At 39.1% G+C, this 23,805-nt stretch overlaps 1 protein-coding gene across 2 annotated transcripts in view; it reads left to right on the top strand.

Moving 5' to 3' along the window:
- CACNA1S (calcium voltage-gated channel subunit alpha1 S) overlaps nucleotides 1-23,805 on the top strand; it is a 75,973-nt gene that overhangs the window by 8,059 nt on the left and 44,109 nt on the right. For both annotated transcript variants that reach the window (XM_034414734.3, XM_034414735.3), the window contains exons 2-17: nucleotides 591-696; nucleotides 8,129-8,268; nucleotides 9,584-9,717; nucleotides 10,565-10,717; nucleotides 10,948-11,153; nucleotides 11,857-11,960; nucleotides 12,656-12,804; nucleotides 13,624-13,705; nucleotides 14,229-14,389; nucleotides 14,925-15,150; nucleotides 17,726-17,933; nucleotides 18,639-18,759; nucleotides 19,616-19,730; nucleotides 19,895-19,988; nucleotides 22,098-22,167; nucleotides 22,709-22,841. In XM_034414734.3, coding sequence (XP_034270625.2) covers nucleotides 591-696; nucleotides 8,129-8,268; nucleotides 9,584-9,717; nucleotides 10,565-10,717; nucleotides 10,948-11,153; nucleotides 11,857-11,960; nucleotides 12,656-12,804; nucleotides 13,624-13,705; nucleotides 14,229-14,389; nucleotides 14,925-15,150; nucleotides 17,726-17,933; nucleotides 18,639-18,759; nucleotides 19,616-19,730; nucleotides 19,895-19,988; nucleotides 22,098-22,167; nucleotides 22,709-22,841 — 2,202 coding nt within the window. The remainder of the gene's footprint in view (nucleotides 1-590; nucleotides 697-8,128; nucleotides 8,269-9,583; nucleotides 9,718-10,564; nucleotides 10,718-10,947; nucleotides 11,154-11,856; nucleotides 11,961-12,655; nucleotides 12,805-13,623; nucleotides 13,706-14,228; nucleotides 14,390-14,924; nucleotides 15,151-17,725; nucleotides 17,934-18,638; nucleotides 18,760-19,615; nucleotides 19,731-19,894; nucleotides 19,989-22,097; nucleotides 22,168-22,708; nucleotides 22,842-23,805) is intronic.

Genomic DNA, 23,805 nt, shown 5'->3' on the forward strand with positions numbered 1-23,805 from the left:
CTCATTTGTTAAGTGAATCCCTGCAGTTCTTCAATTAGTCGCACGGTTGTTAAGTGAATCTGGCTTCCTCACTGACTTTGCTTGTCAGAAGGTTGTAAAGGAGATCACATAACTCAGGGACATTGTAACCGTCATAAATGTGAGTCAGTTGCCAAGCCTCTGAATGTAAATCACATGACCATGGGGATGCTGCAAAGGTCATAAGTGTGAAAAATGGTCATAAGTCACTTTTTTCAGTGCCGTTGTAACTTTTAACAGTCACTAAATGAACTACCTGTACTTACTGTCTTCTGCATGTGTCCTTTTGCTCAGTCTACAAATCCTCATTAATAAGTGTTTGTTATCAACCAACATATAGTCTAACATGCATGCCAAAGTAGACTTTTGTACCTATTCTTTCATCCAAATATTTAAAGTACAGTTCCCAGAATCCTCAGCAAGAACAGCTGACCTAAGTGGTAAGCACTAGGTTGTGGAAAGATGGACTAATATATCATTATTGTTTCTATTATTTATTGTTGTTCCTATTATTACAGTCTTTGCCACAAACTATACAATCCAACCCAATGTTCCTTAACAAGCATCTTTAGGCCCTTTGAGACCATCATCCTATTAACTATCTTTGCCAACTGTATTGCACTGGCCATCTATCTGCCCATGCCTGAAGATGATACCAACAAAATGAATTCCAGACTCGTAAGTCACTCCAGTTTCTTTTACTCACTTTTTTTTTGCCACTGTTAAACTATATAGAGCATGCTAGCTGAGGAATTCTGGGAGTTGAAGTCCACACATGTTAAAGTTGCTAAGGTTGAAAAACCCTGTTTAAAATGTGCTGGAGAACAGACTACTGTATTTCTTTGGAGCAGGGCAAAATAGAATGGTATTTTCTTTTCACTAGCAGAGAAGGAAACAGGTTTAAATGTTGAGGTTTGAACTGTGTATCAGTAAAAACTGAGGGAAAGCTTGGGGGCTTTCTAAAGAATTTTTGTGTTTATTTTTTAAAAAATTTCATAATAACTAGAGATATTGGTTTCAGAGGATGTATGGATTTGTGTAGTTATGTGCAAATTTGGGACAGAGAGGGACATTTTTTTTATTTTTTCACCCCCCCCTTCCCCCCCTCCCCCACTAAGGATAGGAGTAAACCATCTTAGGTACAAAATGACTTGTCCAAAGATCCATGGGACTTTACTCTTATATAGCTTTGGGTGGGGGAGCATTGGTGGTTTTACTATCTGCAGTAGTATTCATTGTCCCTTGATTTCATCCTTCCTTTGTTCACTAGCATTTGGGAGCAGGTGTGCAGACGTTTTATATAACTGCTTGCATACTTTTTTTTTGAATTGCAAAATAGGCTAATGTTTTTCATTTGGAAATGTGTTGTGTGGGGTTTTTTTCCCTGCTTATCTTCTCATCTTTCCTATTCAGTATCGAAATAACATTTTTCCTAGGTATATACAGAGAGGGGGAAGTTACCTATAAATGTAGATTGAAAAAGAGAAACCCGGTTGAATTCTACCAGATGGAGAGATTTAATTTGGGAGATTTAATGAAAGGGAGTCTTGCATTTGGCTTGTCGTGTTGAAAACTACATGTCAACTTATTGCTTCACTGTCCTTAGCATTAAAATAAGCCTTTTGTTAAAATTGAGTAGTGGGGCCTAATTTTCTGTGCCGTACCAAATACTGTCTTTATATGGAAGGATGATGCCTTCATATATTTGAGGTGGACTCTTGCTCATATGGCAGTCGTGATTTTGAGGCAGGGAAAAGATGCACAGAACATGTCTAGCGATTATCTCCAAATGCTTCTCCCTTGGAGCACCCCCTCCCCTTACACTAATCTGTATAAGGTGTGTTCACAGGGCTGGCTATTATAGGCTTTGCTTCAGATATCAGCATATATATTGCAACAGAACTCTGGAATACAATATTATAATAGAGCAGCTAAAATATTTGGAATGGGTATAAGGAAGGATGCAATGAAAAAACTGTAGGGTAGAAAATATGTAAGGATCCAAATTCAGGCTGTTATATTGACACATTGAAATGGAAAGATCATGGAAGATTTATTGCAATAGAACATGAGACGGGAACAATTGATGATGTTCCATCATCACCTTCATCTCAAAGAAAAAAGAAAAGAAAGTAAACATAGAGACATAACTCATACTCAACCAAGAACTGTAACTCGCTACCATAATTGCTTGGTTTGTGGTCTGCTAAGCCATTGCTTATAACTTAGCGCTATGAGGAATTAGCATTTTTTAGGAAGAAAAGATATTTGCATCTGGTGGCACCCTCTTGATTTTTTTAGAAACATTGGCATAGGAAAGAGATGAGCTGAGTGTGCACCACTGACCAGCAATGCTATGCAAGCTATTTAAAGGCACAGGGACCTATTTAAGATCTGTCCACCAACTCAGCTGAGAAAGCCCAAACTAGGTTACATGGAGTTCCTGGAAATGCTGACTCAGAGGGTCTAGCAGCTAAGAAGCCATCACAAACTAGGAAAAAGCCCTCCTTACTTGGAAGAGGAAATAGCAAGGGGCGGGGGGGGGGACCCACCATCTCATCCTTAACTCTCCCTAATTATTGCCAGATTGTGTCTGATTTCTTCTTTGTTACAATTCTGGTAACAGTCACTCAGGAGATGATTAGATATGACAAGCATCTTCTCTGCCCTTCTGTTAATTCAAACTGTTGAGTAGTCAAAGCTACTGTATAATTGACTGTTTTAGCAGATATTTTCCCCCAGGAATTAGTTCAGTAACCTTTTTATTTGTTTATATTTGTTTATATTTATTGTCAAATTTATACAAAACAAGTGACTTCAGACAGAGTACAACAAAGCTAGGAAATAGTTAGTGAATGCTAAACCGCAACCACTATTTTTATTATTATTATCATTAAAACATTGCTAACTATAAAAATGAAACTAAAAAGAGGAATTATTGGGCAAAGGATTATTAATAATAACAAAGCCATGTCAATAATTCACTGGTCCCCTGAAGTTTTCAGAGCTGATGGCACAACCAGGTCTTGAGGGACTTCAGAATGTCAAAAGTAATGAAACCAACCTCACTTCAAGGGTGGAAGATATTTCATAACATGTGTAAGAACAGAAAAGGCCTGCTGCCTAGGGCCCACCAAATGTCGCTCCCTAGCCGATGGAACCCATGCCCTTTCTTCTGGATCTAGTGCAGAGGTGGATTTCAGCAGGTTCTGACCAGTTCTGGAGAACCGGTAGAGGAAATTTTGAGTAGTTTGGAGAACCGGTAAATATCAACCCTGACTGGCCCCGCCCAGTGGTGGTTTTCATTTTTTTTACTACCGGTTCTGTGGGTGTGGCTTGGTGGGGCGTGGCATGGCTTGGTGGGCATGGCAGGGGAAGGATACTGTAAAATCTCCATTCCCACCCCACTCCAGGGGAAGGATACTGTAAAATCTCCATTCCCTCCCCAATCCAGGGAAAGGTTACTGCAAAATCCCCATTTCCTCCCAATCAGCTGGTACTTGGGAGGCAAAGAATAGATGGGGGCGGAGCCAGTCAGAATTTTTACTACCGATTCTCTGAACTACTCAAAATTTCCGCTACCGTTCTCCAGAATTGGTCAGAACCTGCTGAAACCCACCTCTGGCCCCACCCCCATCTATTCTCTGCCTTCTGAGTCCCAACTGATCAGGAGGAAATGGGGATTTTGCAGGAACCTTCCCCTGGAGTAGGGAGAGAATGAAGATTTTACAGTATCCTTCCCCTGCCACACCCACCAAGCCACGCCCACCAAGCCACACCCACAGAACCGGTAGTAAAAAAATTTGAAACCCACCTCTGATCTAGTGCGACAGGTAGATGTAATCAGGGAAGAGCAATCTTTCACATAACTCTGTCGCCTTCATGTTGCTCAACAGTGTCAGCTTAAATATCGAGCTAAAACTTGCCTAACCCTGAAAATGGTCCTGAATATCCTAAGTGTGGGGGGGTGGGTGGGTGGGTTGTAGATTGATTGGGAATTGCAGCTGTAAGAAGCTGAAAGAGTCACCTGCAGCACTCTTCAGCGGTTGAAAATGGACTTGGTTTCAGTTTAGCCAGCTACTCTTTTCCTGGGTGATAGCTTCCATATCGCAACTTCTTTCATTTCTGCCAGAAATCCACACTGACTCAACACTTTAAAAAAAATAGATGTTGAGACCCTGCAGAGAAGAGCAACAAAAATGACAAGAAATCTGGACACTAAATTCTATGAAGAACAGCTAAAGGAACTAGGTATGCTTAGGTTAAGGAAGAGAAGATTGAGAGGAGACGTGATAGCAGTCTTCCAATACTTGAAAGGTTGCCACAGGGAAGAGGGCATCCATTTATTCTCCATATCACCTGAGGGCAGGACAAGAAGCAATGGATGGAAGTTCATCAGAGGGAGATCCAACTTGGAAGTAAGGAGGAATTTCTTGACAGTGACAACGATTAAGCAGGAGAACCATTGCAGGCGGTTTTCGAGAATAGATTGGATGGTCATTTGTCCAAGATGCTTTGAGGACTCCTGTCTTGGTCAGGGGTTGGACTAAAAGACCTCCAAGGTCCCTTCTTACCCTATGATTGAATAGGCACAAGAGTCCATTGGTTTCCCTACAAAGGCATGTTGCAGCTACTTTTCCTGGTTTTCTACAACTTTTTTGGGATGGGTGGGGAGACACACTTTCTGAGAGTTGATTATGGAACACAGTTTTGGAATGCTTAATGTGGGAATAGTGAGATTTGGGGGAATCTAGAAGATCCTTTTTAAAATCAATATTCTCAGCTCCAAATATGCAAGGGATATTAAAGTGATCAGATTGGGCAGGATCAATTGGCAGAAATGTTTTAGGGGAAGTTTCTCATAATAGGTATGTGAAATTAGATCACCACTTTGGGGGAGTAGAGTTTTTCTGTCTCTGTGTTTTATCTAATGGTTGTCTAGAGTTGACTCCTGCAGCCCAGGTCTCCTAGCCTTAAAAAGCTCAGATAAATGCACCTTTTTAGGACTGAATCGTTTAGAAATACAGAACATTATTTGTGCCACCAAAATTGCCATTTTGCTACTCCTGGGGGTTTTCTTCTGTCACAGAAATAAGTTTTGTGAGTTATATAGCATTTACATCTCAGAGTTTGATTAAAAACTCAATTTTAGTACAGTGTGTCAACTGAGTTTTGTATTTACTATTTTCTATTCCTATTTTTCATAACTAGATTCACTGTTAATTTGGATCAGAAAGTGTTTTACAGTAGGATAGTGTTTTTTATTTAGCTGTGTACTTTAAGGTTGATGTAAAATCATAATGTCATGATTTAAACTGTAAGAACATACTATAGACCAGGGGTCACCAACCTTTCGGACCTCAGGGACCACTAAACTCATAATTTTAAATCCCGCGGACCACTAATATGATCTGCCTAATGACTGGCTCGATGGCCGTGGCTCGTGGTCATGTGACTGGATAGGCATGGCCAACTCGATGTTACTCACAGAGAAGGATGCTTTGCCAGCCTCTACTCGCCCCTCCCCTCTCAGCCACTCCTCACCTCCCTGCCCGGCCTCCTTAGGGCCCCAATAGGAAGCAGTTGGAACTAAGCAGCCACCATGAGAAAGAGTTGACAAAACAGGTCAGTTCAAATTGGATCTGACCGAGAAGGAGGCTCAGTAGAAGCACCTCACTGAGGACTGTGATCATAGGCTTTCCAAGCAGAGGGAAGACCTGCGGGAGTGCAAGGCCAGGAACAGGTGCCTGGAGGCTCAGTGGGCTGAGATGATCAGCAAAGTTCCAGGCCATGATGCAGTCCCACTGGAACAAGGTCCTCCGGCTCTTCGCCACCAGCACCACTTCCCTCCAGCCTTCGCCCAAAGCCCCACACCAGGAGGCTTAAGCAGACCCCAAGTCGGAATTTCTGCCCCGCTCCAACCCACACAAAAAGACCCCAAAGGGGGAGATTCTCTGCAGCAACACAAATGTTCATTACACGTATCTGTTCCAGGGGCGGTAGTTTGAGGACCCCTGATTTAGTGCAATATAAAAAATGCAAATAATTTTTCTGCGGACCACCAAATTTTCTCGTGGACCACCAGCTGGTGACTGCTGCTATAGACTGTAGTGGTGCAGTGGTTAGACTGCAGTATTGCAGGCTAATTCTGCTGACTGCCGGCAGTTTGATCCTGATCGGCTCAAGGTTGACTCAGCCTTCCATCCTTCCAAGGTCGATAAAATGAGGACCCAGATTGTTGGTGGCAATATGCCGACTCTATAAACTACTTAGAAAGGGCTGTAAAGCACTATGAAGCAGTATATAAGTCTAAGTGCTATTGCTATTGTATATTTATGATTGTCATACATATACGCAACCAGAGCATATTAGTATGAGTAAATGTAAATTAATGTCATATTATATGATCTGCTATCTGTAAAGTAATACAAGATGCCTTGGCTATGTTCTCATGTCATATTAAACCAGCATTCTCCAATATGGTTATTAAAGCATTCCACTTTCTGTTAATTTCTGTTCACTGTTTCATCCTTATATTGTGTTATCTTAACTATACTAAACAAAATTTGTCAGTGTGGGTGACAGAAAAGGGAAGCAAAGACTTCTGTTTGCAACTACATTAGAGGAATACAAAACCTTGACATTGAAGCTTATTCAAATTTGACTTCCAAACATGGTCTTTGTTGATTTGCAAATAACTGCTAATAATAAACGAGCATTTGCAATTGTTTTCCATGGGAGAAAGCTAAATCGGCAATGTATTTTCCAATGCATTAAAAAAGAAATATTTGTCATTATGTAATAGCAATGGAACAATACTTAACCATGGCATCTATAAAAGGGCAGATCCACAGATGAAACCAAAGAAGGGTCTGGAGCTATATTCAGTATATACTGCATTCAATCTTAACAGTTCTCATGTGCTATAATTTTTTTAAAAATACAAGGAATTAAGATTTCAGCAGCAGAATTTTAATACTTTATATATATTAACACAAAATAGTTTGTCGTGAAAGCGACTGCCTAAGGGCTCCTGGATTGGGGCTGAAAGGCGAAAAGGAAGCAGTATGCTCCTTCCCATATTTGGGTAGACCAGGTTGCATCGATAGAAAATACATACACACACACACACACACACACACACACACACACACACATATGTCTTATGAGGGAGACAGAAAATAATGTGTAAACTGGCCCAGGCAACGAACTTGGACATTTGGAATATTGTGTCCAGTTCTGGAGACCTCACTTAAAAAAGCTACTGATAAGATTGAGTGAGTCCAGAAACAGGCAACAGAAATGGTGCAAGTTCTGAAGGACAAAACCTATTAGGAGAGATTGCAGGAATTGAATATGTACAGCCTGAAGAATAGAAGGGAAAGGGTGACATGATTGAATCCTTTAAATATAGTAAGAATGTGAATAAGGTTCTAGAAGGCAGTATTTTCAATATTAAGCAAAAATCAAGAACACGGGCATAACCTCAAACCAACAGGAGAGGAGTTCAAAAGTAATATTAGAACATATTACTTCACAGAAAGTGTAGTGGAAGCTTGGAATCAACTTTCAGCGGAGATAGTGATTCATTCATCAATAACTGAGTTTAAACATATCTGTCAACTAACAAAGACTAGGAAATAAAATAAAACTTTAAAATAAAAAATAAAAATGATAAACAATAATTGCAACAATATCTGTAATACCATCTAATATCCATATCTGCTCTCCTAGGTTCTTGGGAAGGACTTGATCGGCAAACAAAGTGCCAAATCCAGCCTGAACATCTGGCTGACTGTGTGATGAACCCTAAACAAACAAACAAACAAACAAACAAACAAACAAATAAATAAATAAAACCACCAAAAAACTCTCAAAGGGCAGATTCCATGGACCACTAGGTCTTTTTCTACTGTCAGTTTTCTGTGTTTCTATTTGTAAGGCTTCAGAAGCTTATGTCTTTTAAAGATCAAAACAATGACTGATGTTACTTGTAGAGAAATAAAGAAATGTTTTTCAAGCAGCATAGTATACAAGCAACCTAAATAAAACTATAATGTATATTACTAATATTGTACAACTTTCCCCTCTTTTTTTCTGTATCTTGCAGGAGAAGCTAGAATACTTCTTCCTGATAGTATTTGCCATTGAGGCAATGCTAAAGATAATTGCCTATGGGTTTCTATTCCATGCAGATGCTTATCTCCGAAATGGCTGGAATGTGCTGGATTTTACAATAGTCTTTTTGGGGTAAACAAAGTCATTTTATTCAAGCCTCTCTGTGGTGGAGGGAAAACCAAGTAAAGTAAAATTATTCGAATGAAGTTTATTTTTGAAAACTTGCATAGTACACTGTAAGTTATTAACAAACAATTTAATTGTTATATACCTCTACTGAACTGTGTTCCAGTATTATTTCGTTTTTTTGTTCTCTGTGGTTTGATTCTTTAGTATTTTGCTTCTTTATATCTTATTATTGTCAACCAGAGCCAGTTTGGTGAGTGTCAGAAACTGAGAGACTGGGAATTCTAGTCCCACCTTAGACACAGAGATGATATTGGGTCAGTCATGTTCTTTCAGCTCTAGGATAGCCTCCTTCTGATATCTTGCCAAGAAAATTGCAGGGACTTATCTAAGCACTTGCCAGGGGTCAACATTGACTCAAAGGCATACCCACATCCATTCTTTAATGTACATTTTATATTTGTGTGCGCAAGTGTATATGTGTGTGTGTGTATCAAAGATCATAATACAGATTGATCTGCCTATCTATAAATGCATTCATAAAAACAGGAATAGCAAGTTGCTTATTCTCCTGTTTTAATAGATAACGTTGAATCTGAGCAAGGGAGCAATCTAGCCCCAAGTGAATCATGTAGCAGAAATTTGTAGCCTTGGTGGGTCAGCTGAATCCTATGGGAACTTTCCCCTCCCCCCATTCAATGATTCCCAATCTGGGGATTCTGTCCGTCACTGGAGAATAGCCACCCTCCCCATCCATTGATGATGGGAGCTGCTGCAGTACAAAATTATCCCAAACCAACATTTTCTCTGACTCAAAGCAAAAAAAGAACTTTTATCCAGTATATACATTCTGTATTCAGTCTCTTATCGGTACACTACAAAGATGGATACAGGTGGTCATTTTCTGCATGAGTCATTTAGCTTACCACAGGACACAAACAATAAAAAGCTGACTCTGCTACCTTTTTTCCTATAAAGCCACTATCAAACGGAAAACATATTAAAGTACCCACATAGGAACAGAGAGCAAACTATATATTTTTGCCGTGCAGCTTTCTACTATGTAAATGAAAGCTATTTCTGCCACTTCATCAAAATGACCTTTGGTTGAACAAGATCTGCTAACCCGTGTGACATGATGTAGAATAACCTCATTAATCAGTTACAGTTTTTCAAAGGAAAAGATAAAAGGAAAATTCGATTGCTTCTACTGGAGGAAAATCTTTCATCCATATAGCCCAACTTTTAATATTTTAGTTTCCTCTGGTGACTTCTACATTATTCCCATCTTGTACTTTTTCACTCTCCATTTCTTCTGAAGGGTCTTCACAGTGATCTTGGAGAGAATCAGTTTGATGGAGAGCGCGCTCCTTAGCGGGCAAGGTGGTTTTGACGTCAAAGCTCTGAGGGCATTTCGAGTCCTGCGGCCATTACGTCTGGTGTCAGGGATACCAAGTGAGTAAAATGTCCTTGGTCTTTGATAAATGGGTGGCTGTAGGAAGCCAAAGCAGTGGTGAAAGGATACAATTCCTGTGAGTCATTTCACCTGAGAAATAATATATTAATATAAATATGTTGTCACTTGAACTTATTTCTGGAAATTAGGAGGCAAATAGATGTAGCCCAAAGGAGATAGTGTTAAAACTGTGCCATTTTCTTATTGTATTCATTTACTCCGAAATTCAACAAAAGTCCAGCCTTGCAGCCTAAACTAAGAATTAGCCCTGTTGACAAGTTCTTATGAGACTCTGAAATATTGATTGATTGATTGAATGAATGAATGAATTTATTTGCCACCCATCTCTAGGAGGCTGTGTTCAGTAGTTTTAAGACTTGGCAAGCAGAGGAAGAAACCAATAAGCAAGTGGCATCTTATTCATCACATAGGATTGCATAATGGTGGCCAAGACCAGACAATATTGCCTTACACTAGAATTAAAATATGTTAAATTATGGAGAACATACTGACTTCAAGATGTTCTATTTCAATTTGTTTCAATGAGTGTAAAAGATGGAAGCTCTACTCCAGAAACATATAGGGAATCAAAACTGAAATCTTATGATATAGAAATGAAACTGGTTTAAGATGCTTTCTGACGAGAACAGGTTCAGGTCTCATAGCAATAGATCTGTTGGGTCTGTTGCTATGAGATTTAGCATATCATCTTGTATTAGTTACCACAGAGAATGTTACAGGGCATTTTAAAGTTGTCAGTGGGGTCAAATAATAATATATGATAGTAACTGTAAATTCAGAAGATATGAAGATATGAACAACCGGTTCTCTTCCTTTCTGTTTTAGGTCTGCAAGTAGTACTGAACTCCATTATCAAGGCTATGTTGCCACTATTCCATATTGCTGTACTTGTCGTCTTCATGCTTATTATCTATGCCATAGTGGGCCAGGAGCTCTTCAAGGGCAAAATGCACAAGACCTGCTATTACAATGGGACAGGTATGGAATGTGCTGCTTAATGTAATCATAATGAATTAAATATAGGAAATATGTAGATTGACTCCTCTGATTCTGGTATCTCTGCATGAAGATAAGTGTGAAATAACTACCTCTGATACTCAGTTTCAGTTAGAACTAGAGACTAAACACATATTGAGATGTATGGATACAAAGAGGTATGAGCCATTCTTCAAAGAGTCTCATATTTGCCTCTCTGTTTCCTTCCTCAGATATCTTGGCCACTGTGGAACGTGAAAAGCCAGCTCCATGTTCTACCTCAGGCCATGGACGCCCCTGCACTATTCCTGGTTCGGAGTGCAGGGGCCCATGGGCGGGGCCCAACCATGGCATCACTCACTTTGATAACTTTGGATTTGCTATGCTGACTGTCTACCAATGTATCTCCATGGAGGGGTGGACTGAAGTTCTTTACTGGGTAGGTTGAGCATGAATAATATTTATCAGATTGGTCAGATTGATCATGTTGCAGATTGCCTCCAGAAGTTGTAAATGCTCCAACACTGGAGGTTTTTAAGAAAAGATTGGTTAACCATTTGTCTGAAGTGATGTAGGGTATCCTGCGTAAGCAGGGGGTTGGACTAGAAGACCTCCAAGGTCCCTTCCAACTCTGTTATTCTATTCTATTCTATTCTATTCTATTCTATTCTATTCTATTCTATTCTATTCTATTCTATTCTATTCTATTCTATTCTATTCTATTCTGATAATAGAATATGAAGCTGTGGGATGAGCTTATTGGATAACCCTGTACTTTGCATCTTGAGTTTGAGAAATAAATGACCCCCTTACCCAAAGTTGCATATGATTTGAGTACTTTCATACCCTAGCTACAATAATTCCTGGCTGTAAAAAATCCAATAATGAAAAATGATGGCACAATTCAGTTAACTGAAGTTCTGTGGTTGCCTTCCTCTAATGCATGTCCACTAATGTTGTGGTAAAAGTAGGAGAAAGAAGGAGTTATTTATAAAAAAATAATAAAGGCGGGATTTTAAAAAATCTCACTTTTGTTTGATTTGTCTCCCCATACTTTTCCTGGAAAGCTAGTGGAGATTTTTCAAAGGTGGGAATAATGATGATTTTAGTAAAACAGCATCTACTATTCTGTTTTGTTTTAGGTGAATGATGCCATTGGGAATGCGTGGCCTTGGATCTACTTTGTCAGCCTCATCTTACTTGGGTCCTTTTTCATACTTAACCTGATCCTGGGTGTGCTCAGTGGGTAAGCAATTTTCAGAAACAAGAGCAATTTTCAGAAGCAATCTTTTCTGACACATTTCTCACAAGCTGCTTTTGTTCTTAATGATTTTTGACCAGAAATAGATGGACACAGCTGTTTCTACATATCTCAGCAAATCCATTCTCAGAAGAAAAAAAATCATTTAAATTCTACTTGTAAAATGGTAAAATTACCCCTATGTTCTTTTAATCTGAGTCAATAGATGGGGCAGGAGGCCTTGTGCTTAAATGAATGGCCCAAAAAAACACTTCTTGTTTTTTTTAATATTCAAAGTTGGCCTCATGACAGGAAAGGATGCTTTATTAAATTCTCATTTTTTGTGATTTTTTTTTAAAAATTATTGTCTAAATAGCCAAGATTTCTCTAACTTTCTGAAGAGACTTGTCTGCATTTACTTCTTTATTTGTAATTTACAAGTACTGACATGAAAATCAGATTGAATAGTTCAAATGAAGGGAAAGCTCTTGAAATGAAAATGTAGGCCCAAAGGTTATCTAATTATTTATGATGGGAAATCTGAAAGTTCTGATTTGATTGTGGGATATTTTCCACACAAGTGAGGCATTTTCATTATGTGTTTTGAATCTAAAATTCAATGACTTGCCTAAGGGTGTCCCTTTCTCATGGGCTTAACTGCTGTGCTATGCATTGCTAGTGCTCATCTGAGTTTATTCCAGGGAGTTCACCAAGGAGCGTGAGAAAGCTAAATCAAGAGGTACCTTCCAGAAACTGAGGGAGAAGCAGCAATTGGAAGAGGATATGAAAGGCTACATGGACTGGATCACTCATGCAGAAGTCATGGACAATGACCGGATACGCGGTGAAGGTACTGTGTTCCTTCAGCAGGATTGCCGAACTAGCTTTCTAGTATATATTTTATGGACCAGAGCATTCTGCAATGAAGCTTCTAATTACAGGAACTTCCAGAACAAGCTGCTTGCTTAAAAAGCCTAACTAAGCAACATAACCATTCTGAAATGCCGCAAGAATGGTGACATTGGAAAAGGATATGAAAATGAATAACAAAAACATGGCTTAAGTTATGGTGTTTGCAAATATCCACACTTGCCTTTTAGGTGAACTATTGATGTCATCATGAGACTGATCATTATTATGATAGATAGATAGATAGATAGATAGATAGATAGATAGATAGATAGATAGATAGATAGATAGACAGATTGATTCAACAGTTTTATTTATTTATTTATTTTATTTATTTGTTGAGTACGTATTAAATATTATATATAAGTATAAGTATGAATGGAATACATAAAATGAATACAGTTAAAGGGAACATTAGGATGGGACGGTAGGCACACTGGTGCTCTTATGCACGCCCCTACTCTTAGGAATGGGGTGAGGTCAACAGTAGCCAGTCTAAGGTTAAAATTTTGGGGGTTTTGGGATGAAACCACAGAGTTCCAGGCATTGGAACACTCTGTTGCTGAAGTCATATTTTCTGCAATCGAGTTTGGAGCGGTTCACTTTAAGTTTGTATCTATTATGTGCTCCTGTATTGTTGCTGAACTCTGCAACATTTGTTAACATAAATTTCTACTTCTGTAAATAAACTTTGTGGTAACATAATCTATAGCTCCATTAATTAATTTGCAAGTGTCTTACCTTTGTTTAAATTTCATAGGAATGAGGTCATCAGATGAAGGTGGGTCAGAGACAGACAGCCTATATGAGATTGAAGGCATGAATAAATGGATTCTCTTCTTGTAAGTAGAGGCATTAAATTATAAGTAAATTCATGTTCTGTAGTTTGGTGTTACATAAATCAAATCATTTTGAAGAACTCTTTAACTTAATCTCTGGAAAACCATTACCTGTGGAAAATTTGCATATTTTTGGTGAAGAAGTAAATGATACATCCAATATGCTTGGATAATAGCATTGGTTTAAAAGTTTCCTACTTATAATGGGGGCAAGTACCGTAATACATATTTGAAACTTGGTGCCATAGCACACCTGCTTACAAAATTGATTCTCTTGACAATGTTTCTCAAACTTGGTGAGTTTAAGTCAGAGGTCTTCAAACTTGGCAGCTTTAAGACTTGTAGACGTCAACTCCCAGAATTCCCTAGCCAGCATAGGCTGACTGAGGAATTCTGGAAGCTGATATCCACACGCCTTAAAAATTGCCAAGGTTGAGAAACACTGCAAAGATCTGGGATTCAGATGTCTTTTCTTTACAGGGAAATAGATCTAACTGCCCTTATCCTCGTTTTAAATCTCTTCTAGTCGGCACTGGCGACGATGGAACCGTCTTTTTCGCAGAAAATGCCGTGAAATTGTTAAGTCAAATTTTTTCTATTGGGCAGTGATCTTGATTGTTGGTTTGAATACTATCTCCATAGCTACCGAGCATCATGATCAACCTGATTGGCTGACCCATGCCCAAGGTGAGCTGGGCATTTAGTTTCTCAGTACTTTTCAGATTCTGATTAAAAGCAGGGAAGTGTGACATTGTCTGTTCAAACTGTAACTTCTCGTGAAATTCTATTCCCCCCCCCCAATGAACTGGCCTCATATCTATTAACCATATTCTCATAGCACTTTTGATTTATTTGCTGTTCTGTCACCAGTTGCAATATATTCAGTTTTATTTTAAAATAAATCTTCTCGTCTCTACTTCTCCATCCTCTTGTGCTTTTGGCCAAAAAATAATACTTCCAGTTTCATGTGTGTCTTCCCATGATAGAAGCATGGGATTAGTCTTCAATGAACTCTAGCTCTTCTCCTCAATCCCCAAAAGAAGAACTGGGGGGGGGGGTCTGCAGAGAACTATTAAAATGACAACAAGCAGAGCATCAATCACATCATCATGAGTGGCATTGTGACTTTATTTTGGCTCTGTGGACTTGAGCATTTGAGGAACACCTGATGGTCTGAACATATCCTGTCCATTCATCACTAGTGAAGCTTTTCTGCTTACAGATGTGGCTAACCGAGTACTTCTGTCCCTCTTTGCGGTGGAGATGATTCTGAAGATGTATGCCCTGGGCCTCCGTCAGTACTTCATGTCTCTCTTCAACCGCTTTGATTGCCTTGTGGTGTGCACCGGGATCTTGGAGCTCATCCTGGTAGAGATCACTTCCATGAGCCCCCTGGGCATCTCTGTCTTGCGATGCATTCGGCTACTGAGACTCTTCAAGATAACTAAGTGAGTTTCCTCTCTGGGAGAAACAGAGCACTGTTGAAAAACATCCCATTCATATATTATAGTTATTTCTAAAAATATTTCCTTGGGCTATTCCCATAAGTCTTTTCTTTTTTAATATGAAGTCAGAATACACAAGGACACAGGATTTTCCATTTAGAGGGCACTTTCAGTTTGTACATTATATTGTGATCCCTCAGTCAATGCTGAGAATGACATTTCTGGAGTAAATAGATCAATATATTATAGCAAGGAAACTAGATAGCTAGATAGACAGACAGACAGACAGATAGATACAGTTTTCCTTGTTATAATATATATATCTATTTACTCCAGAAATGTGTGTGTGTGTGTGTGTGTGTATGTATACATCGGGGTGAAATGCTCTCGGATCGGACCAGATTGCCCGGTCTGGTAGCGATTTTGGCCGGTGGTTCGGCAATCCGGTACCAATGGTGGAGCAAAGCTCCATCCACCCACCCAGGTGTCATTACTTCCTGGTTTTAACTAGGAAGTAATGTGTTTTTACCTTCTGCGCATGCGCAGAAGATTTTGCACATGCGCAGAAGGTCTGTGCGCACACATGACATGCGCTTCTGAACCGCTAAGGAAGGTAAGTAGCTTTCACCCCTGGTATACATACATACATACATACATACATACATACATACATACATACATACATACATACCCACCCTGGACTTTTAATTAGAAACAGCAGCATAAACTTTCTAAGAAATAACCTTAATATTGTGCTTCAATATCCTTAACATTGAAACTTGTCCATGTTACTCCTCTCTTCTCAAGTCACCTTAAATATATGCTGAGCTCTGATTTGTCTGGCCCTATAAAATTCAACAGTATAGTCAGATCCAACATGGCAGTGATGAAAATATATATGACAACTAAGGTGGTTAAATGTGCATCTTTGTAGTCAAAAGTGCTCAGCATGCCTGAATGCTAAAGAGAGGGGGAGGGGGGAGAGGGGGAGGGGGAGGGAGAGAGAGAGAGATCTCTAAGTCCTTGCCCATGTATATCTATATTTTAGACCTTGTGTACTCCAAGAAATTGATTCATATTGATCCATCTAATAGAGTGAAATGAAAATAGTTCTTCACACAATAAAAAAATGATTTTGGAGAATTCATTGCCACAAGATGCAACTGTGGTGGCTGCTAAATTGGATTGTTTTTTTTTAAAAGAAAGATTATATTACTTTTTTTTTTTAAAGAACAAATAGTATCTTCCTGATTTTCCTTACAGCTGAGATTACTGAGAGTCAGAACACTTGATATCTCAGTTGCTGCATTTATTCTTCAGGGCATCCTGACCAGGGAAGATGATTACAGCATATTCATATCTCATTTGAGATTAAATTAATAAAATAAATATTGAGAGAAGTGTCTTAATTTTTTCACTTGCTGCTTTATTATTACTGTTGTTATTGAAACACATTGTTAGAATTTAATTTGTCATTAAATTGATAATTTTATTTTTATGCTTGTTTTTTTATGATAAAGTATGTTTATTATCTGTGACAGACGCACAATTTAAAAGATTCCTAGTGTGAAAACAGTGATTAATTCTGCCATCCAGTCCATTACAACCAGTGGTGGGATTCAGCTAGTTTGCACCACTTCGGGAGAACCAGTTGTTAAATTTCTGAGCAGTTTGGTGAACTGGTTGTTGGAAGAAATCATTAGGCAGAGAACTGGTTGTTAAATTAGTTGAATCCCACCACTGATTACAACCTGTCAAAGGGTGGGGCTTATTGTTATGGCTGAACTAATATTGGATGATGGTATTTGCCCCTTCCCCTCATGACAGGTAGCCTCAGATACCCCTCCATCTCTACTGGGTTCCAAGGAAGGGAGGTGATAGGAGGACTCAGACAAAAATAGTCTGTACATACTGTGCTATGCTAAGGAGCTACACTGAATATATTCCGTTCTATCTGTTAAAATAGCTACAATCTTGGATGGCCATCCTCAACTGTGAAGGCATCAATTGAGAGAACTTGCGATTCTTTCTTTTATGAACAAATAAGCTGTTAGTGGCAGGTGTAATAATACAGGTAGTCCTCGACTTACAACTATTCATTTAGTGACTGTTCGAAATTACGACATTGAAAAAAGTGACTCTTGTCTGGTTTTCACACTTATGACTGCTGCAGCATCCTCGTGGCCATGTGCTTGAAGTTCAGATGCTTGGCAACTGGCATGTATTTGTGATGGTTGCAGGGTCCCGTGGTCATGTCATCACCTTTTGCAATCTTCCGACAAGAAAAGTCAAAGGGGAAAGCCAGATACTGTGTCACTAATTTAATGTCTGCAGTGATTCACTTAACAACTGTGGCAGGAAAGTTTGTAAAATGGTGCTTGTCTTTCTTAATAATAGAAATTTTGGGCTCAGTTGTGATCGTAAGTCGAGGACTACCTGTAGTTGATCAGAACAGTGATTTAGATCTTACTCTTCTAGATTCCTATCTTACTCTGCTAGATAACTTGGCTGATTTGCATACACTCCACACTTTCTCTGATATGATAATGAATTTTATAATCTTTCTCTATTTCTCTAGGTATTGGACCTCGCTGAACAACCTAGTGGCTTCTCTGTTGAACTCTGTGCGCTCCATTGCCTCTCTCCTCACCCTCCTCTTCCTTTTCATGGTCATCTTTGGCCTCCTAGGGATGCAGCTTTTTGGAGGGCGATTTGATTTTGATGATACGGAAATACGACGCAGCACCTTTGATAACTTCCCCCAGGCTCTCATCAGTGTCTTCCAGGTACAGCTAAAGTCAAGGTTGTTTAGATAAGGAAACAATTTCTGAAAGAAATTTGATGTCTAAGTGGGTAAATCATCAGGAAAATAGGTTGTGGAATAATTTCTGAAATAAGTAGGACATTTGGCAGTGTCTTTGTGTGTGTATGTGTGTGTGTGAGAGAGAGAGAGAGAAGTGGGAGGGAGGGAAGGGAGAGAGAGAAGGTGAGAGAGAAGGTGGGAGGAAGGGAGAGAGATAGAAGGTGGGAGGGAGCGAGGGAGCAAGAGAAAAGTTGGGAGGGAGAGAGAGAGAGAGAGAGACAGAGAGCAAAATGCGACTACAATACATACAGCTTTTCTGGACAACCATAAGCCTCAATTGATATGTCTCCCCTCATTCCTCTCTGCTTTCCTTTGTTTTTCTTGGTGAAGAAAGATAAAGTGGGAACTCAATTGGCCACTATGCAGGAAGGAGCAAAGGACTAGTAACAAAACAGTGCTTTGTCTATAGAGTGAGGAAATTCAGCAGCTGGGAGGTGGGACAAGATGGGAGTTCCCAACAATGAGAAATCATCTCTCCTAAACCCCAGAGGAAATATGGCTGAACTCATAATTAATCAATTACCCAGGCTCCAACACGCTGAAGGAGAGTTAGACATTCACTCTTGTTTGAAAGCCAAATATTTCTACATGATTTCCGGTGCTTTCAAAATATTTTGTCTCTTCCTAGGTCCTGACTGGGGAAGACTGGACCACTATCATGTACAATGGGATTATGGCTTATGGAGGGCCTGTCTATCCTGGTGTGCTGGTCTGCATTTATTTTATTGTTCTATTTGTATGTGGAAACTGTATCCTTTCTTTAAACAGTGTTCATATATTTAAATACTTGACTAGTGATGGACTGTAAGATATTCTTACAAAATATTGCCATAAAATGCAATGCAGTAATGCCCTTCTCAAAATATAGCGACCACTAACATAAATAGGAGATCCTCAGTTACTTGGAAAAATAGATTACCGTCTTCTATTTTATGCAAGTTAGTGATTCCATATGGAAGCAAGATGTGCATGGAAAAATTGCAAAGAATGTATAATTGTATCACGGGTAGGAGCTGGCTGGGGAATTCTAGGAGTTGAAGTCCACCCATCTTAAAATTGCTAAAGTTGAAAAATAATGGTTTAACATGTTCAATAGTATCAAATACTGATCAGAGTTTGATCACTGGAGGAAGACAACTCCATATTACATATGATCATGATTTCACTTTCATTATCTGATTTGTTCTGCACACTGGCTAATTGAATGTCAGCTGTCTCTTTCCTTCGCCCTTATATACACAGTTGCTAAAATGGGGAATGGATTTTTTTTTGCTTTGTTTATTGTTTTGTCCATAACCATGCATGATGTTGCATGTCACATCAGGGGTGTATATGAGAAGGCCTCACCCAAGGGATGGCCTTGTCTATTCACAGTTTTGACAAAAGGAACAATATCCCACATTTTGCAATAATGGCAATATGTCCATTTCCTAAGCCCTGATTTTCTTCCAATCTTTCAGATTTGATGATATTAGAAAATTGGCTAAGTATAACTAAGTATCAAGTGAAACTTTCAGAGACTCATAGAAGTCTTGATCCATCATTTCTGTATGATGTAAATCCACACAGTAAAATTCCTTAGCTTTTCTCCCCTTCCTACGTTAGATATCTTGCTCAATGTCTTTCTGGCTATTGCTGTGGACAACCTGGCTGAGGCAGAAACATTAACATCTGCTCAGAAAGCCAAAGCTGAAGAGAAGATGTGGAAGAAAATGACCAGGTCAGTTCTTCCTTCTGCTGCTGTTTCTGACATTCATACCTTTGGGGTTCTAGACTGCTCTATGTCAACTGTTGTAACTCTAAGCTTCTTTAATACGCCTCCCCTACTCCATTCTACCTGGCTTCTCTTCCCTTTCCCCTTGCTGTTTTGGTTCTTTTCTGTAGAGGTTATCCTGAGAAATCTGAAGAAGAAAAGCTATTGTTGGCCAAGAAGCTGGAACAGAAAGCAAAGGGAGAAGGAATTCCCACCACAGCTAAGGTCAGACAAGGATGGCAGCTACCAGTGCTGCACTTCATCTCTTTAGCAATGTCTTTGTTTGTTTAGGTATTTGCATTCAGCTTTTGAAAATAAATGTTCTTTAAAAAAAAAAGAATATTTTTGTAAGAACAGACAATATTGTTATTGTCTGTTCACTTCTCACTTCTCCTAATGATGAAAGTTTCTAAGATCACAAACATTTACCTAGTTTTCATTCCTTTTAAGTTAAATCCATTGTCATTTGATTATAGTTTGTTTAATAATACTGAGGCTACACAAATCTCTCTCTCTCTCTCTTCCTCTCCCTCTCCCTCTCCCTCTCACTCTCCACCCATCCATCCATCCATCCATCCATCCATCCATCCATCCATCCATCCATCCATCCATCCATCTATCTATCTATCTATCTATCTATCTATCTATCTATCTATCTATCTATCTATCTATCGCAGTGATGGCTAACCTTTCTGCCGTCATGTGCCAAAAGCGGGGGGAGTGCAGGGGGGTCATGCACGCGCGTGCCCACACCCATAATTCAATGCACCCCACCTGCCGTATGTGCACACCACCCCCCATGCAACCTCTGCTTTTGGCACATGGTGTCACAGTGGGCCTGGTAGGCCCATTTTTCGCCCTCCCCAGGTTCCAGAGGCTTTCTTAGAGCCCGGGGAGGGCGAAAACGGCCTTCCCCACCCCCCGGAGGCCCTCCGGAGGCCAGAAATGGACCGTTTTCCGACTTCCGGTGGGCCCAGAAGGCCCGAAAATCAGCTGGCCGGCGCACGCATGCACGCTGGAACTGAGCTAGGGCAAGGCTCACCTGTGGCACGCGGGCCATAGGTTCGCCATCACGGATCTAGTGTGTGTATGTGTGTGGGTAGCATTAAACATTCTCACACATATTCTAAAGTTTATTTCATCTTCTATCAGGTTTCTACAGAAATAGTAAGCACCGCCCTAGATTTTTTTCCCCCTACTCAGCTCTACATATTTTTTTTCCCTTCTGTCCCAGACTTTTTCCCAATAGGAGGCATTATCCCCAGTTCAGGGAAGAAAAACAAGGCACATCTGATGTTGGGAATGTTAAAGGCAGCTTGTGAAAGCCATTACTGTAGTTACCCATCTTAACAAAGTGTAACACTGAGAAAGCTTGCAAGACTTATTTACAAGTTACCACTCCCATCAGATGAATTTTCCTGGGAAATGAATTCCCTGGGGATTGAATTACCCTCTTGTTTTTGATACTAATCATTTGAATCATGCTGTGACTGAGAACAGTAAATGAGAGTATGCTGGTCTTAAGGACAAAAGGATCTTATCTGGTCACCAGGTAACCAGGACCAGCAGTTTTGTCTTCTGAGCTTTCGGACTCGTACTGGAACACATCTTCAGGGAACTTCTCTCTAGCAGAGTGTGGGCTTTGGCCTGTTCTGTGTGTGGTATTTATTTGGTGCCTGAAGTCCTCATTCACATTTTCCTCAAAGAAAGTGATTATTTTATGTAAAGGGTGACAAAATATCATTAATAAAAAATATATAGGTGTGATATGCATTTGCTATTTCATTCCAGTGACAATATTCTGGAGGGCACATTCATATCCAGCAGACCCTTTACTTTTTATTAAAAAGCATGCAGATTTTATTGCAGGATTTCCCAAAATTTGAGGTGCACCTCCCTCCCATTGTTACCATAAACCCACCTTTCCCAACCTTTCCTTGTATTGTTTTCATTGTTCACTTGTGTTTATTTTAGTGTTTGGATTTTTAAGAGAGGTGTATCATTAAGATTTCAATAAAGAGGCATGCGACTGCAAAAAAAAATTAGGAACCCCTGCTTTATGTAATAGAATGTTATTCAATAAAACAACCATCCAATATTATACAACAAAGACATATATAAACCAAGCCATATAGTGATTTCACAAATAAGTCCATATGTATATAAAGTAGTCCTGGATGCCATTTCAATTGCATCCATTTAGATATATGGTTGCTTGTCAATCAATCCTCTTTTTTTGCTCTGCTCTTAGAGTCTCAGCCAAGTAGCACTGTTCAGCAATATTGTAATAGAGTTGCAGCCCTTAATTTTCTTTTTAACTTTTCCCCTGCTTAGTTAAAAGTGGATGAGTTTGAATCAAATGTCAATGAAATCAAGGACCCATATCCTTCTGCAGACTTCCCAGGTAAGAAGATTTCAGTGCCATTTATTCTTGCCAATTCCGTCACAGGTTGAATAAAAGAGAAGGAAAGAATTTGTAATAAGTATATTACCTAACATGGCAATTAGTGTTCTTGAGTCTTAGTAGGACCTAAGACTGGAAAGTACATGGTTGTTGGAGTAGTACAAAAATAATGTTGAAAACTTTCAGGAGCTTTATTTATTTATTTATTTATTTATTTATTTATTTATTTATTTATTTATTTATTTATTTATTCAATTTATATACCACCCTTCTCCTAGTGGACTCAGGGCGGTGCACAGCCAAAACTAAAATACATAACAATACAAAATTTAAAATTAATTAAAAGAATTATATACTTTGGCCCGAATTAAAACAGTACGAATTAAAACCCATTAACAAATTAAAACTAAACAATTAATAACCATTAAAAACTAAAAAAGGGGGGCGGGGTTCATGCCAGCCCTGCTTGCTGGAAATCTACAATTAATTACTAGCAGAAAAAAGGTGAACATTAAGTTTTTCTGTGACTATTTTTCTACAGGTGATGATGAGGAAGATGAACCTGAAATCCCCCTGAGCCCTAGGCCACGTCCCCTAGCTGAGCTGCAGTTAAAAGAAAAAGCAGTGCCCATGCCTGACGCAAGTTCATTTTTCATCTTTAGCCCAACCAACAAGTATGCCTCCTTCCTTCCTATCTTCTATCTTCCTTCCTTCCTTCCTTCCTTCCTTCCTTCCTTCCTTCCTTCCTTCCTTCCTTCCTTTCCTTCCTCCCTCCCTCCCTCCCTCCCTCCCTCCCTCTCAACAAGCATATTGGTCTTCCAACTCTCTGTGAATAATAATTAAAGCTATTACCACAACCATTAAAAGTACTGAAGTGGGAGAAAACTGAATGTCCTATAAGATGTTTACTTCTCAAATGATATTTTGATTTTCACATTTTTGATGTTTTTCTGTCAAAAATGGATAGAGTGTAAGTTTTGGAGACAGAAATAACAATGGTGCAATATCTCTCATCTCAGTATTACACAGATGGGAAGAATTATGTTAAAAATATGCTATATATTACTGAACAGCTTGGAGCTCTTAGCATGACAGTTTCTCTGCCTCTTATACAACATGGCAACTTAGCCAGTCAGATCTAACATCTGAAACAGCTCAGGAGTTTATGGATGATCACCTGATTAATTTGGGCCTATTTGTGTGAAAGTGCTTCTTTGCTGGTATGACCAATCTCCTTTCAGCCTTCCCAATTTCTAGCATCAAAAGTTGGCCTCTGAGTGAATTCCTGTCTAATATCCATCATACCATTGGCTCAGAGCAGAAGATTACAATTTAACATATGTAACAATGAACCCTGAACTTTTAGTGAATCAGGATAATAAATTCTCAGGCACAACAATGTAAAATGGATTGAAGAGTGTTATGATTTTTAATGCACAATCAAAGCATGGATTCTGCTTTATATTTATCATTTTATTTATTGAATTAATTAAATTTTTACACTCCTAAAAATTCTGAGCACTTCACAGGAAAAAAAAACCCCCACAGATACAGAATAATAAAACAATACAATAATAAAAAACAATAAAAGGTGGCACAAATCAGGCAACAAACAAACAAATCCATATTACCTGAAGA

The sequence above is a fragment of the Pantherophis guttatus genome, chromosome 3, assembly GCF_059756535.1.
Source record: "Pantherophis guttatus breed Tessera chromosome 3, ASM5975653v1, whole genome shotgun sequence".
Taxonomy (NCBI): Eukaryota; Metazoa; Chordata; class Lepidosauria; order Squamata; family Colubridae; genus Pantherophis; species Pantherophis guttatus.